We start from the raw sequence: 17802 nt of genomic DNA, 5'->3' as shown, positions 1-17802 counted from the left end.
AAATGAAAATAACACTCATTATAAGCTTAAGAAAAACAGGAAACATTTGCCAAGATTTGTTTGAAAGAATTTTTCAAAATGTGGGCTGTTTGTAAAGCGGTCAGAGGACAAGTGAATGGTGGTTGATATGTTTGAGAGTATAATTTTTAGAGAATGATCTGGTGAGAAGAGAATTTTTAAATGTTTTCCAATTAGTCATCATTTCTATTAGCAAATTCAAAGTTAAATAGGAATGCAATTACTTGCCTTCCAGCCAGAGTCAAAGGGTAATTGAAATACTACCTCTATTAGCACATACCTGGGGAACAGCTCTTTTTCATGAAGTTTGTCCAGGTAGGACTTGAGGGTTTGAGGGTTCAGGGAAGCTAAGATCATCTTAGGGATGGGTAGGGTGGTCAGAGCTGACGTTGAGATTCTGAACTGTGGCTCTCCACTTTCTGCAGGTTCCCCAGTGAATGATTAGTTTGTCTCAGGGCCACGAGCAGCCCTCTTCACTTATAGGCAGGACCAGATACGTAATTTGCAAGCCCATGTGCGAAATGAAAATTCAGGACCTTCTGTTAAAAAAGTTAAGAATTTCCAGATAGCAAGAGCAGGGCAGCAGACCAAGTGCATGGCCTTTTTTAAAGCCAAGTCCTATCCCGCTGGTTGGGCTGGAGAGAGAGCATCCCACTGAATGTCCAGGGAGTGAACAAGTACTGAGGGAAATGTTGGGCTGAAGTCAGAGTTAGTCTGAGCCCTGGCTCCACTACCCTGTAGCTGAGGGACCACATGCAAGTCACTTATCTTCAGTGTCTACAGCTAGATGAGGAGACACTTAGACCAGCTAATCAAAACTTTTGAAGATAAGCGTAGACTGTGGAGACCAGAGGGTTCCAGAATGAGGAAGCAGTGAGAAGAAAATGCTGACAGGAGACCTAAGACTTACGGGTGTGTGTGTGTGTGTGTGTGTGTGCGTGCGTATGTGTGCATTTGCACGTGCCTGTGTGCACTTTAGTTAGTGGTCACTGAAGATCCACGTTGTTGGCCTCTCTTGGCTCTTTATAGCACAAATTAGAGGACAAATCCTGAGAGCTATGGTAATACAATGTGAGCGAGAGGTGTTGAGCAGTGTTTGAGCCACATTCAGCTTCTACTTCGTCTACCACTTTGTCCTACGCAGAAACAAACAGATCGGTACTACCTTGGAAACAGGAAAAGTACACCTCACGATGTTTATCAGTGATTATTTTTCTTTTAACTCTATTAACTTACTTACTCTTGGCTGTGCCGAGTCTTCGCTGCTGCACATGAGCTTTCTCTAGTTGGTGGAGAGTGGAGACTACTTTCCGACTTCTCATTGCAGTAGCTTCTCTTGCTGCGGAGCTCGGGCTCAGCAGTTGTGGGGCACAGGCTTAGTTGTCCCGTGGAATGTGAGATCTTCCCGGAACAGGGATAGAACCCATGTCCCTTGTCTTGGCAGATGGATTCTGGACCAGTGGACCACCAGGGAAGTCCTATCAGTGATACTAAAATAGGGAGATAATCAGAATCGTTGGCAGAAAATTTCAGCATATAAACGCCTAGATTAGACCTTAGGTATTCTAATTCAGTTTATAATGGGGCCCACATACATGATTTTTTTTTCAAGAAGCTTCCAAAGTGATTTTCAAGTTGGAACTACCACTGGCTTAAGCCCTCTCTACTTAGATTTCATTCTGGCACTTTTTTGATGTTTTTCAAATATATGATTGCTGTTGACTTATTTAGAAAGAGAAACACTGTAGGTTTGTGCTTGAATGTGTCACTGTGCTCATTCTGTCTAAATCATGACAAATAAATTGTGTCCAGTGGCTGCAGTCTGGTGTTTGCATCCTTTTTGATAAAAATTAATATAATTAATATAATTTATACATATATATGTGTGTATGCATATATGTATTTATATAAGTACATCTTTGATAGTTGTTCTTCAAATTTAGGAGCATATATGAATTACTTGAGCTTTAAAAAGCCCATTTCTTACTCATCAGTGCTGTGAGGGTGGAGATGGTCCCAAGAATCTTCATTTTTTATCATTAAAAAAATATATATGTATTTATTTATTTATTTGGCTGCTCAGGTATTAGCTGAGGCACACTGGATCTCTGATCTTTGTTGCTACATGTGGGATCTGGTTCCCTGAGCAGGGATCACGCCTGGGCTCCCTGCGTTGGGAGTGCAGAGTCTTAGCCACTAGACCACTAGGGAAGTCCTAGGAATCTTCATCCTAACTAGCTCCCCAGATGATTCTTCTGCAGCAAGTTATATCATAGCCAAGAAACACGAGTTGTTTTCTTTACCCAGTTTTGTCCAGAGAAGGTCTGGTAGGTGTCATCCTTGACCAATTTTGTGATCCAACCTCTGCAGATGACAGCTGAGCAAGTGTATCTACACACGGACATCACCAGATGGCCAACACCAAAATCAGATTGATTATATTCTTTGCCGCCGAAGGTGGAGAAGCTCTATACAGTCAGCAAAAACAAGACCAGGAGCTGACTGTGGCTCAGATCATGAACTCCTTATTGCCAAATTCAGACTTAAATTGAAGAAAGTGGGGGAAACCACTAGACCATCCAGATATGACCTAAATCAAATTCCTTATGACTACACAGTAGAAGTGAGAAAGAGATTTAAGGGACTAGATCTGGTAGACAGAGTACCTGATGAACTATGGACGGAGGTTCATGACATTGTACAGGAGACAGGGATCAAGACCATCCCCAAGAAAAAGATGGCTGTCTGAGGGGGCCATACAAATAGCTGTGAAAAGAAGAGAAGTGAAAAGCAAAGGAGAAAAGGAAAGATATAAGCATCTAAATACAGAGTTCCAAAGAATAGCAAGATAAGACAGCCTTCCTCAGCGATCAGTGCAAAGAAATAGAGGAAAACAGTAGAATGGGAAACACTAGAAATCTCTTCAAGAAAATTAGAGATACCAAGGGAACATTTCATGCAAAGATGGGCTCAATAAAGGACAGAAATGGTATGGACCTAACAGAAGCCAAGGATATTAAGAAGAGGTGGCAAGAATACACAAAACTATACAAAAAAGATCTTTATGACCCAGATAATCATGGTGGTATGATCACTCACCTAGAGCCAGACATCCTGGAATGTGAAGTCCAGTGGGCCTTAGGAAGCATCACTACAAACAAAGCTAGTGGAGGTGATGGAATTCCAGTTGAGCTATTCCAAATCCTGAAAGATGATGCTGTGAAAGTGCTACACTCCATATGCCAGCAAATTTGGAAAACTCAGCAGTGGCCACAGGACTGGAAAAGGTCAGTTTTCATTCCAATCCCAAAGAAAGGCAACGCCAAAGAATGCTCAAACTACAGCACAATTGAACTCATCTCACATGCTAGGAAAGTAATGCTCAAAATTCTCCAAGCCAGGCTTCAGCAATACATTAACTGTGAACTTCCAGATGTTCAAGCTGGTTTTAGAAAAGGCAGAGGAACCAGAGATCAAATTGCTAAAATCTACTGGATCATGGAAAAAGCAAGAGAGTTCCAGAAAAACATCTGTTTCTTCTTTATTGACTATGCCACAGCCTTTGACTGTGTGGATCACAACAAACTGTGGAAAATTCTGAAAGAGATGGGAATACCAGACCACCTGACCTGCCTCTTGAGAAACCTGTATGCAGGTCAGGAAGGAACAGTTAGAACTGCACATGGAACAACAGACTGGTTCCAAATAGGAAAAAGAGTACATCAAGGCTGTATATTGTCACCCTGATTATTTAACTTATATGCAGAGTACGTCATGAGAAACGCTGGGCTTGAAGAAGCACAGCTGGAATCAGGATTGCCAGGAGAAATATCAATAACCTCAGATATGCAAAGGACATCACCCTTATGGCAGAAAGTGAAGAAGAACTAAAGAGCCTCTTGATGAAAGTGAAAGAGGGGAGTGAAAAAGTTGGCTTAAAGCTCAACATTCAGAAAACTAAGATTATGGCATCTGGTCCCACCACTTCATAGCAAATAGATGGGGAAACAGTGGAAACAGTGGCTGACTTTATTTTTCTGGGCTCCAAAATCATTGCAGATGGTGATTGCAGCCATGAAATTAAAAGACGCTTACTCCTTGAAAGGAAAGTTATGACCAACCTAGATAGCATATTCAAAAGCAGAGACATTACTTTGCCAACAAAGGTCTGTCTAGTCAAGGCTATGGTTTTTCCAGAAGTCATGTATGAATGTGAGACTTGGAATATAAAGAAAGCTGAGCGCTGAAGAATTGATGCTTTTTGAACTGTGGTGTTGGATAAGTCTCTTGAGAGTCCCTTGGATTGCACAGAGATCCAACCAGTCCATCCTAAAGGAGACCAGTCCTGGGTGTTCATTGGAAGGACTAATGTTGAAGCTGAAGCTCCAATACTTTGGCCACCTGATGCGAAGAGCTGACTCATTTGAAAAGACCCTGATGCTGGGAAGGATTGAGGGCAGGAGGAGAAGGGGATGACAGAGGATGAGATGGTTGGATGCCATCACTGACTCAATGGACCTGGGTTTGGGTGGACTCTGAGAGTTGGTGATGGACAGGGAGGCCTGGTGTGCTGTGGTTCATGGGGTTGCAGGGAGTTGGACATGACTGAGTGACTGGACTGAACTGAACTGAAGTATAGCAGGAGTACCTTTGCCAAGCAACATACAAATTCTACTTTTTAGAAAATATTTGTTTAACTGTATTTATCTGGCTGCACCAAGTCTTAATTGTAGCACGTGGAATCTTTAGTTGTAGCGTGTGAACTCTTAGCTGTGGCTTGTGGGATCTAGTTCTGTCACCAAGGATCGAACCTTGGCCCCCCTGTATTGGGAGCATGGAGTCTTAGCCACTGAACCACCAGGGAAGACCCACAAATTCTGTTTTTCATCTGTTTGTCCCTTTAGTTTGGAAAGTGCCCCTTGTGTGTCTGGCAGTCACCTTCGCTTACTTGATCCTCATAACAATACACGGTGTGTGTGTGTGTGTGTGTGTGTGAAAATCACTCAGTCATGTCTGACTCTTTGCAACCCCATGGACTATACAGTCCATGGAATTCTCTAGGCGAGAATACTGGACTGGGTAGCCTTCCCCTTCTCCAGGGGATCTTCCCAACCCAGGGATGGAACCCAGGTACAATACACTGAAGTAGGCGTTATTGTCCTTAGGGTTTAGTGACCTGCCCAAGGTGAAGTACACTATCTAAGGGTTTTTTCTGACCTGTTAAGTCTGTTTCTTCATCTTTAAATGGGAGATAATCAAAGTACCTACTTCATAGGATTGCTTTGTAGAAAAACAGAGATGGTGCTTGGCAGCAGAAGACATCTTCTCTGCTATGAGTCGTTTATAATCTCAGGAAAGAGGGAAAAAGAGTAGTGATCCTGAGATATCACCACAAATACCAAGAATAGCAAGAACAAGACAGTCTGTATGGGCTGGGCAAGGCAGATGGGCAGAGAGAGGGCAGTCTATGCAGAGCCCTGGTGTCTGCACTGCACGTGACATGGTCTGGTAGAGTAAATTTGGCTGGAGAAGGAGAGATTGTGTTAGGTATGACACAGATGTGTTAGGTATATAACATTGTGTTAGATGGGGGAGCCTGATGGGCTGCCGTCTTTGGGGTTGCACAGAGTCAGACACGACTGAAGCGACTTAGCAGCAGCAGGTATAGCCAATAGGTGTGACAGTTGGTGTCAACTTGGCTAGGCTACATTCTGTGGTTGTTGAAACACTCATGGAGGTGTGGCTGTGAAGGTGTTTTATAGATGTGCTCTGAGTCCATAGTCAGTTGACTCTAAGTCAGAGAGATTATCCTGAATAAACTAGATGGATCTGATTCAATTTGTTGAAAGACTTTATGAGCATAAGGGAGCTTTTCAGAAGAAGAAATTCTGCCTGCGGGCTGTGGCTTCATCCTGTGGGAGAGAGTTCCAACCTGCCCTTACTGATGCCTATCCCGTGGACACCATGCTTGCCTCACCAAGCCCCACAACCGCATAAGCCACTTCGTTGCAATAAATCTCCTAACGTACATCTACTTCTGGTTCAGTTTCTCTGGTCAGAATCTGAAGGATACAGAAGGAATGGAAGGTCAGTGAACTAAAGGGCAATCATGGCCTTATATATACATATTTTGTTGTTGTTGTTGTTGCACTGGATCTTCCTTGCTGCACACAGACTTTCTCTAGTTGCAGAGCTTGGGGGCTACTCTCTAGTTGCCATGCATGGGCTTCTCATTGCAGTGGCTTCTATTGCTGTGGAGCAAAGGCTCTAGGCGTGCAGGCTTTGATAGTTGTGGTTCGTGGGCTCTAGAGCTCAAGGGCTCCAGTAGCTGTGGCACGTGGACTTAATTGCTGCTCCATGTGTGGAATGTTCCCGGACCAGGGATCAACCCCATGTCTGCTGCATTAGCAGGCTAATTCTTATCCACTGTACCACTGGGGAGGAAGCCCCTTTATTAATTTTTATTGGAGTATATTTGTATTACAATACTGTGTTAATTTCTGCTCTACATATATACAGTGGAATATTATTCAGTCTTTTATTAAATTGAGAGAAAGCACTCTTTGGTTAGATGTAATTCTTCAAATTCAAGGAGAAGGGTGGGGCCATTTTTCCAGCAACAGAGATGCTGATGGAGCAGAGAGATCTTTTGTTCTGCAGTTTTGTACTCCAAATAGATTGAAGAGTCCCTTCCCTCTCATTTTTTGCCTTATGCTATGCTATGCTATGCTATGCTATGCTATGCTAAGTCGCTTCAGTCGTGTCCCACTCTGTGCGACCCCATAGACGGTAGCCCACCAGGCTCCGTCGTCCCTGGGATTCTCCAGGCAAGAATACTGGAGTGGGTTGCCATTTCCTTTTCCAGTGCATGAAAAGAGAAAAGTGAAAGTGAAGTTGCTCAGTCGTGTCCAACTCCTTAGTTCCTTTAAAGGTCTTCAAATTGCTAAGGAGTCAGTACATCTATCCCTGGGTTAATATAATGAGTCAGTATAGCCAACAGATTTGCTGCCTGAGTTGCAAATGTTGGCAGAGCTGAGTTTGAGTGTATCCATACAATTTTACCCCCAAGTACTGTAGACTCCTTTGTGTAGGGCTGAATTTCTGCCTCCTGTTACATTGGCCCGCTCCCAGCGTGCTAGGCGGGTCTACGGTTGATTGGTGCGAATCATGCAGGTTTTACTGACTTGAAAAAAGCAAATGTGTGTAATATGCCAAACCAACCCACAGGCAAAGGTGATCAGTATACTTGACAGCAAGGATTTGAGTGGGTGTGGCTCCGTAGTGCCTTTCTCTTCCTCAGGAAGATAAACTTAAAATTTCTGGTCTCAGCAAGAATGAGGAAGGAGGAACCTGCATTGTTGGGCTCCCTGCATTGTAAGTGAAGGAATGGGAGTCCTGAACCCAATCAGTCTACTCTGTTAGGGAACCTTTACAGCACTGTGAGCACACAGCCTGGTTATAATTTCATTATACACACACACACACACACACACACACACAATGTATGTTCTCAGTTGCTTCAGTCGTGTTCCACTCTTTGTGACCCCATGGACTGTAGCCTGCCAGGCTCCTTTGTCCATGGTATTTTCCTGGCAAGAATACTGGAGTGGATTGCCATGCCCTCCTCCAGGGGATCTTCCCGACCTAGGAATCGAATCCGTATCTCCTACGTTGTAGGCAGATTCTATTGCTGAGCCACCAAGGAAGCCATATATATATATATGTCAAATTTCAACCTGCTATAATTTCATTCTTTTTTTTAAGATTTTTTTTGATGTGGATCATTTTAAAAGACTTTATTGAATTTGTTTCTGTTGTTTGTTGAAGCAAGAATAATATTGCTTCTGTTGTTTATGTTCTGGATTTTTAGCCTGGAGGCCTGGGGATCTTAACTGTCCAACCAGAGATCAAACCTGCACCCCCTACATTGGAAGCACAGAACCTTAACCACTGGACCACCAGGGAAGTCCCTATAATTTATTTCTCACTCTAATATGAATAGAGTGAGATATTTCTACGCCCTGTGGCAGGCCAGGCCATCCTACCACTCTGGGGACTCTGAATCTTTTTGGGAGAGAGAAGTTCATGGGAGTTGATTTACTTTTCAAAGGAGATAATTCATTTCCCAAAGCTTTCTTACAAAATTTATAAACTGGAAAACTGCATCATGGGTCTGTTGCCTCCACTCAATATAACCATACTTCACAGCCCAGTTCAAGACTCGGTTCGTTGGCCCATGATGATCTCCCTTTTCTGAAATTCCCAAACACGTGATCTGAACCTTTCTTTTGGGACTTCATCACCCACGGCCTTAGGTTTGGACCTTCGGTTGTTTTGCCTTTTGGCCTTGCTTGGAAACTGTGTGTGTTCTTCTCTGTGTCCTTTCCTCCCTTGATACGAGACCAGGTGCCATGAGACTGCACACCAGGGCTGTGTGGTCCAGAACAGTAACTAGCCATATGTACCTGTTGGGTACTTACAATGTGGTTATTTCAAGATGAGATGTGATGAAAGTGTCACAAATACATACTGGATTTCAAAGACTTAGTACAAAATAAAGGAGTGTAGAATATCTCTAATGATATTGAAGTGCTGAAGTGATAATGTTTTCGATACAGTCGGTTAGGTAAACTATATTATTGACATCAATTTTACCTCTTTTTCGTTTGCTCATGGAGCTACTAGAAACTTTAACATTCCATGTGTAGCTTCTTATTTTTCTGTTTTGCAGCAGTGCTTCTCTAACGGATGCTTGGTAAATAGTGGGGGAATGGTAATGGTCAAATATTTACTTTTTTGTGTGCTTCACGCAGCCTTAAATTCATGTTACTATTCATAGCAGATTTTAAAATTTTAATCAGTGTATTCTTCCTCCTTTCTAATCTCAACCACCAGCAAAAATTTAACAGTTTCTTCCCACATCACCCTGAAGGGCTAAAGGAAACAATTTCATCCCTTACTAGTAGTTCATTCTGACTTCCTTAAAACAACGCATCCTTCTCATTTTCTAATTCACCCTTGATCATAACAAAACACTTTTTCCACTGGAGTTTTCATTTTCATTTCCCTCTTGACTGAGAATAATATCAATCAGTCGGATCTTCAGATGGCTATGAACACATGGTTTTATATTTTTGTTTCATTTTGTATTTAAGAGGTTGTAAGGCTTCCCTTCGGAGAAGGCAATGGCACCCCTCTCCAGTAGTACTCTTGCCTGGAAAATCCCATGGACGGAAGAGCCTGATAGGCTGCAGTCCATGGGGTCGCTAAGAGTCAGACACAACTGAGCGACTTCACTTTCACTTTTCACTTTGATGCATTGGAGAAGGAAATGGCAACCCACTCCAGTGTTCTTGCCTGGAGAATCCCAGGGACGGGGGAGCCTGGTGTGAGGCCGTCTATGGGGTCGCACAGAGTTGGACACGACTGAAGCGACTTAGCAGCAGCAGCAACAGGGCTTCCCTGGTGGCTTAGATGGTAAAGAACTGCCCACAATGCAGGAGACCTGGGTTTGATTCCTGGGTTGGGAAGATCCCCTGGAGGAGGGCATGGCAACCCACTCCAGTATTCTTGCTTGGAGAATTCCATGGACAGAGGAGGCTGGCAGGCTACAGTCCATGGGGTCACAAAGGGTTGGACATGACTGAGTGACTAAGCACAGCTGTCTTAAAACTCATCTGTATCCTCCTTTCATTCTTCATTGCTCACTTTGGTTTATAGGGCTACTCCCTAATATGTAAGTTCTTACCTCTTTTGAAAATTTTATTTATTTTTAATTAGAGGATAATCGCTTTACAATATTGTGTTGGTTTCTGCCATACATCAGCATGAATCAACCATAGGCATACATATGTCCCCTTCCTTTTGAACCTTTTCCCCACCTGCCACCCCTCTAGGTAGTCACAGAGCCCTGGTTTTGAGCTCCCTCTGTCATACAGCAAATTCTTACCTTTTTAGAGGGAAAGTGTCAGCATCGTGCCAAAGATGTTGCCAGGCCACTATGCAAAAGAGTGGAATATCTTTTAGGACCCTGCCTACCAGAATCTCATGGACAGAGGAGCCTGGTGGGCTACAGTCCACAGGGTTGCAAAGAGTCGGACACGACTAAACAACGGGGCATGCATACATGCATACCTCTTACCGCCCCACCTGTCACCTGCTATCCTCAAACCATTCTTCTGTGCTGACTGCCAGCCCTACTACTGAGCATTTTCAGTTCATCTAAGCAATCAAGATTAATTACCCAAACAGAAGGTAGTAATAATGGCTCCTAAACCCCAATACATATAAAACTATGAGTTCAAGAAAACTTTTCATGGGGTCTTCCATAGAGGTCCAGTGGTAAGACTGAACTTCCAATGCAAGAGGCACGGGTTTGATCCTTGGTAGGGAAACTAAGATCCCATATGCTGCATGGTAAGGCCCAAAAAGAAAAACAAAACCAAAAAAAGAAAAAAGACAACTTTTCACAAAAGACAAAATGAATATGAAGACAGTGATACATTGTATGTGTTTCCCACTATCGTACTGGCTTCCATTTTACTCTGAAAATATACTGCTCACTATTTCCTTATTAAAATATTCCTTCTTCTGCTTTAATGATGAGGCAATGGAAACAGATGGTTATTACATTTTAAAAATGTTTTTATTTGTCAAAGTAAAAAAATCGGCAACCCAATGATGGTGCTCCTCCCTCCCTTTTTTCTAAAATTTTACAGATCCCAAGCAGTGGAATTACTGGTTCACATTACAAGTTAACTGACTTTTGTTCCAAAGGTTCCTTCTGCAAAGTAAAACACTTGAGGCCTCATCAGTCTCCCCTGAGAGTAGTCGTTTGATTTATTTAGTCTCTTGAATAGAAACTAGTCCAGTGCTGAGGAGTAATCTGTGGTTTATCATCTTGGAGAACTTGCCTGTTACTGTAAAGAGCTAAACACATAAATGTATCGGGTTTTGTGGGTGTGACTTACTGGTCACTTCCAGTGTACTTTGCCCTAATTGTTATTGATGAAACCTGGGGCTGCTGTGGTTTAAAGCTGTGTAAATCAAGTCTAGAAATACCCTGGTTCTGAGGATGAGAATGAAATAATTTGTTCTAAACCTTTAAGCACCAAAATGAGCATAAATGTCATGTTTTCATCTTCCATAAATTCATTAAGCTACTTAAACTGTGAGATAATACAAAAGTATGTTGCTGTTTTTTAAACATATTTCTAGAAAACCATTAAGGTGCCAATGGAAACACTTCTCAGTTGGGAAGAATGTTGGGCTGACTTTGGCCTTAGTTCTGTCATTGATTAGCTATGGATTCTTGGTCAAATCACATGATCCTTCTAAGCTCCAGTTTCATCATTTTACCTTTGGGCCCTTTCCAAGGCCTCTTTCAGCTCTAAAATTCTTTGTCTTTAACCTCTGACATCAAGATTTTTTTTCATTTCACTTAGCAGCAGTTGATGGTGTGAAAGTAGAGAATTTTTTTTCTTCTAGTTTTATGCAGGAATAATTGACATAAAGTGCTGTATAAGTTTAAGGTGTATAGTATGATTTAACTTACATTTATCATGAAACGATTACCACAGTAAGTTTAGTGAACATCCATCATTTCGTATATGCACAGCATTAAAGAGATAGAAAACATTTTCTTTCCTATCATTATGTTTTAGTTTCGTGAACATCCAACATTTTATATATGGACAGCTTTAAAGAAGTAGAAAAAATTTTTTCCCTTGCAATGAGAACTGTTAAGGAGAGGATTCACTCTCTTAACAACTTTCATATATAAATACAACAGTGTTAATTATATTTATCATGTTGTACATTTCAACCCTAGTGCTCATTTACCTTATAACTGAAAGTTTGGACCTTTTGACCACTGTCCTCCACTTCTTCCCTCTACCCTCTACCTCTGGTAACCACATACTTGATTTCTTTTCCTATGAGCTTTTTTGTTGGCTTGTTTGTTTTTGAAGTATAACTGACTTACAGCACCATGTTAGTTCTAATACACAGCATAGTGATTTGCTATTTCGATGTGTTTTTAAGTGAGTTTCCCTGGTGGCTTAGGTGGTGAAGAATCCACCTGCAATGCAGGAGACCTGGGTTTGATTCCTGGGTTGGGGTGATACCCTGGAGGAGGGCATGGCAACCCACTCCAGTATTCTTGCCTGGAGAATCCCCATGGACAGAGGAGCCTGGTGGGCTACAATGCATGAGGTCACAAAGGGTAGGACACAACTGAGCGACTAAGCACAGCACAGCACATGTTTTAAAATGATCACCATAATAAGCGTAATTACACTCTGTTACCATACTAAGACACTCTATAATTATTGACTGTATTCCCCACGCTCTACATTTCATACCTGTGACTCATTTATTTTGTAACTGGGAGTTTGCATCTCTTAATTTCCCTGATCTAGTTTTCTCTCCCTCTACACCACTCCTCTCTGGCAACCACCAGTTTGTTCTCTGTATCCATGACTGCTTCTGTTTAGATATGTTTGTTCATTTTACTTTTTTAGGTTACACATATAAGTGAAATCATAAAGTATTTATCTTTCTCTGTCTGACTTATTTCACTTAGTATAATACTCTCTAGGTCCATCCATACGGTCACAAATAGTAAGATTTCATTCTTTTTGATGGCTGAGTAACATTCCATTGTATATATATAAATATATATATACACACACACACACACCCCACATCCATTTATCTATCGATGAGCACTTAAGTTGGTTTCATGTCTTGGCTATTGTAAATAATGTTGCACTTAACATGGAGATGCATATATCTTTTTGAATTAGTGTTTTTGTTTTCTTTGAATGAAGACCCAGGAATGAAATTGCTGGATGTTATGGTAGTTCTATTTTTAAGTTTTTGAGGAATCTCCATATTGTTTTGCATTGTGGCTACACCAATTTACATTCTCACCAACGGTGCATGAGGGTTCCCTTTTCTACACATTGTAACCAGCACTTATTTGTTATCTTTTTAATAAAGTCAGTCAGGTATGAGGTGAGAATTTCTTTAAAAACAGTTTCAAATTGCTGTTTTCATTTGTTAAAGAATCTCTGCTTGCTTCTTCCTTAAGCTTAAGTTTTTTCAAAGAATCATGTATTAGACAGCATGATAAAATAATTTATCACAAAATTGATAATAATATCACATATTTTATAAAGTAGTGATTTTTGACTGTACATGCTATGAAATTTATTACCCTTCATCCCACTCCCAGCTTCCCAAACTCTGGGTTTCCTTGTAGAATTCACATGCATTAAGGAGAATAAATTTAAAGACCTACTTTGAGGGTGAAACTTGAAACTTTTCAAGTATGCCAGTTACAATCTCTGTTTCAATTCCATGTGACTGATGAATTTGTAAACACTGACTCTCAATGTCAGTACAATTTGGTAAACAGCAGAAAAGGGTCACGGCTTTATCCATTTATGAAATTTGACTCTTAAAATCATTTCTATTTTTGAAGTATCTAAGTGTTTCTTTTTTGGGTATACACATAGCTCAATAGCTCAACTGTCAGATAAAAAGTATGGTCTTTCAAATGGCTTTTCCTCCTAAAACACTGGCATATAATATTCTCTTCTGTCATGTAAATATATCAGTTTTCTTCTCTGTACTGGTTCACAGAAGAGGTCCTGAAATGACCAGGGAGGAATGTGGGATGTCTGTAGGCTTTAAAAGCTGGTAATATCTCAGTGATCATAACCTGGTCTTAAATATGTGCTTAACACATTGTTGACTGGGGGATTTTTGCAGAAACTAATCCCTGTGGCCATAATACACTATATGTATGTCTCCAATTAATAACGTGTTGAATAAGAATGGGCCTGGTATTGGTAAGCATGGGCCTGGGATCGTCAGATCCTGGTTCCACCACTTATAAGACTGTGGATGGATGACACCATCTCTCCATTTGCATTTTCTTAAGAACTTTTAAGATATGTACAGAAAAGTGAGCATGTCATGAGAATATAGCTCTGTAATTTTTTTTTTTTTTACAAACCAGACAAACTCATGTAATGAGCACATTCACATCCAGAAACAGGACGTTAGAGCACCTAGAAGTTGGGCTGCGTTCCCTTCTGGATACAGCTCCCTAACTCCTACCAAAGATAACTGCTGTCCTGACTCTGACTAGATTAGTTTTGCCTCTTTTTGTACTGAGAAGGACTAAGTACTGGGACTTCCTTGGCAGGTCCAGTGGTTAAGACTTTGCCTTCTAATGTAGCAAGTGCGGATTCGATCCCTCATTGGCGAGCTAAGATGCCACGTGCCTTGTGGCCAAAAAACCCAAAAAATGTAAAACAGAACAATATTGTAACAAATTCAGTAAAGACTTAAAAAATTATCCACATCAAAAAAAATCTTAAAAAGTGCTGAAAATAATTGAAATTACCGAACGTGTACTTTTTTCATGTTGGGTCTTCCACTCCGCATTCATTTGTGAGATTACTCCTGCATTGCTGTTGCTGTGTGTAGCTGTAGATCATTCATTCTCATGGCTGTATCATAGTCCGTTGTTTGAATCTCCTCATACTTTCTACTACTGAAGAACATCTGTATTTGTAGGCACTGGCTACTATGACTGCTGCTGCTGCTGCTAAGTAGCTTCAGTCGTGTCCGACTCTGTGCGACCCCATGGACGGCAGCCCACCAGGCTCCCCGTCCCTGGGATTCTCCAGGCAAGAACACTGGAGTGGGTTGCCATTTCCTTCTCCAATGCATAAAAGTGAAAAGTGAAAGTGAAGTCGCTGAGTTGTGTCCAACTCCTAGCGACCCAATGGACTGCAGCCTACCAGGCTCCTCCGTCCATGGGATTTTCCAGGCAAGAGTACTAGAGTGGGGTGCCATTGCCTTCTCCGGCTACTTTGACTAGTTTTGCCGTAACCATTTATGTTTATGACTTTTGGGTGTAGGTAGGTGGCGCTAGTGGTAAAGAACTTGCCTGCCAATTCAGGAAACTAGACACAGGGGTTCCATCCATGGGTCGGAAAGATCCCCTGGAGGAAGACATGGCAACCCACTCCAGTATTCTTGCCTGGAGAATTCCACGGACAGAGAATCCTGGTGGGCTACAGTCTATGGGGTCACAGAGTCAGACACAACTGAAGTGGCTTAGCACGCACACTCACATACCCGGAAGTAGAACTTCTGAGTTGTACGGTGCTATGTTCCGCTTCAGAAGATCATGTCAGCACTGTGGGAGCTGTGATTGCTCTACATTCTTGCCAATACTTACTGTTGTTTGTATTTAGCCATCCTGATGAGTATGTGTTTTAAAAATTGGGGATAATAGATTGTACCTTGAAAGGTTGTTGTGAATTCAGTTAAGGTGTTTCTCTTTGCTATCCAATATTAGACTCTCTTTGAACCATGGCCATGGACAACCCTTCTGGGCTTCAGTTTCCTTGAGTGTAAATGAGACTGTTGAGCTATAAGTAACCCTTCATGTCCTTTTATTTCTAATAATGCTAAGCTCCGTAGTTGTAGATACTTTGAAGATATGGCACTAGTGAGAACAGATTTCACTATCACTTAAATCTTAGTTCCTGAGCAATTGCCCACCTCTGCATAGGATTGGTCCAAGTGATGGTCCTCTTGCCTGTCAGTGAACAGTGCACTTCCTCCCCCAAATTCCAGGTTGCATGTGGTATGTAGGACATGGTACTGACAAACTCATGCCTGGGTGAGTAAGGTCGAAGCATTGCCACCGCACCCCACCCCCCAAACCCCTGCCAGAATATTCTCTAGGAGGGGAGTAACCTCACTCCTCACTTCGTCTGTCTATAGGGTTGCTATTGACTGCACTGAGTGAATCATCAAGTTTATTTTTGTCATCAATTATATGACTGGTCTTGTGCTGGATAGGAGCTTTGCATAGAAAAGATGTATGGCCTGTCTAGGAGACCAAAATCCTCAGAAGAGTGTGATGGTTAAGATGGTGGGCTCGAGGGACTTCCCTGGTAGTGCAGTGGTTAAGACTCTGTGCTCCCAGTGAGGGGGCGCAGGTTGGATCCCTGGTCAGGGAACTAAGATCTCACATGCCATATGGCATGCTACAAAAAAAAATCATAATAAAACTGGTGGACTCAAAGAGTCAGACAGTCTGGGTTTTTATTTCTTTATCACTACTCTGTGGCTGCTGCTGTTACCCTCATTGAGAATTTAATAAAGTCTGACTCCAGAACCCCAGTTTCTTAACTATATGACCTTACTCTTCTGCAAGTTTAATTTCCTTATCAAAAAAAAAAAAAATGAGGATAACAAAAACACCTAGCTCCCAGGAATGTGGTGAAGTGAGATTGTTTACATGAAGTAGCAGAGTGTCCAACCCATAGTGAATATGCAGTGGCTTATTGTTATTTTGTTGTTTTATGATGGAAAGAATCATTTTAAAGTTCCCATGGGATGGATAATAGGATGTGGAGAGGAGGTTGCTGTTAAATAAGTGAAGGTTTCGTTTATGATTTTAGGTCCTGTCTGCAGCGTGTGTGTCTCATCTTTTGGAGCGAGAGCCGTGACAATCTTCAGTGGCTTCCTGGTGGCAGGAGGCCTGATGTTGAGCAGTTTTGCCCCCAATATCTACTTTCTGTTTTTTTCCTATGGCATTGTTGTAGGTAAGAAATCTGGTCACTATGACGCTTTTCTAAGCTTTGAGAGTTAAATATCGTTTTAATGAATGACGTTAATGTAAGGAGTGAAAATGCTCAGGAATAATTCACTTTCAACCACCACTTCGCCAAAAATTGTTGCTTTAATGAAATGCCCACCCAGTGAATTACAGTATTTCAAGGGATAAGTGTGTTTTAACAACGCACATTATGTTTTCTTGCAAGGCATGGGAAGGGTTTTTTAAATTTTAGCACTCGTCTCTCTAGCACAACAAAGGAAAAGAGAGAGGAAAGAGTGAAACTTAGGCGTCACTGACACCTGCCACTTCTCACTGATGTGGGAAGTGGTCCCTTTCATATCGGTTGGTTGAACAGGGCTGTGTTGAACTGTTTGTGTTCTAAACATCCTGCTGTTCCGCAGTAGCTGTCACCAGGGCCTCAATCACAAGGTCATAGCAGAAGTAAAAAGTAGATTTTCAAGTACATCAGAATAATGATTGTTTTTGTGGAAGATAAGGCATGAGCAGATAAAACCGAGTGGTTGATGATGATCTTGGTTATAGGAGAGGAAGGGGTACAGGACTCAGGGCCTGAGAACACTGACAGTTTTGGGGGAAATACTTTTGTGATGTAATGTACTTGTTGTATTCTGTGTTGAATATCACCAGACTCATGATTCCTAGGAGCTGTTGGCAGGGAATTTTTTAAAAACACCAGCTTTCCAAGTTTCTTCTGAATATCTGAAAGACTTAATTACTTTTCCTTCTAAATATTAAAAATGTATTTTGTAAATCAAATACACTTTCAAATGTATCGTTTCTGTAAATCCAAATGTTCAGCTATTAGATTTTTTTTAAAAACAATACACCAGTGTTATATAAATTGGAGGGGAATCGTAGTTGAAATATAGTGTAGGCAGAAGTTCTAGTTTTTCATATTAAGTTTGAACAAATAGAAATGTGTATTAGTCACGTAGAAATATTTTATTATTCATTTATTTCTTATTTTTGGCCATGCCACACAGCCAGCACGTTCTTAGTCTCCTGACCAGGGATGGAACCTGGGTTCTTACCAGTAAAAGCGCAGAGTCCTAACCACTGGACCACCAGGGAATTCCTTAAATATTATATTTTAGATTGTAAAAATATTATGC

General features: G+C 41.5%; 1 protein-coding gene across 2 annotated transcripts in view; it reads left to right on the top strand.

The window, feature by feature from the left end:
- Positions 1-17802, top strand: part of SLC16A9 (solute carrier family 16 member 9) — an 83747-nt gene that overhangs the window by 36159 nt on the left and 29786 nt on the right. The window contains exon 3 of one of the 2 annotated variants that reach the window (XM_061405040.1): positions 16512-16655. The exons of the other annotated variant lie outside the window; for it this stretch is intronic. Coding sequence (XP_061261024.1) covers positions 16512-16655 — 144 coding nt within the window. The remainder of the gene's footprint in view (positions 1-16511; positions 16656-17802) is intronic. 2 annotated transcript variants of the gene reach the window in all.

The sequence above is a fragment of the Bos javanicus genome, chromosome 28 (genome assembly GCF_032452875.1).
Source record: "Bos javanicus breed banteng chromosome 28, ARS-OSU_banteng_1.0, whole genome shotgun sequence".
Taxonomy (NCBI): Eukaryota; Metazoa; Chordata; class Mammalia; order Artiodactyla; family Bovidae; genus Bos; species Bos javanicus.
Note: the sequence above shows the minus strand (reverse complement) of the source record. Positions and strands in the feature narration are given on the sequence as shown.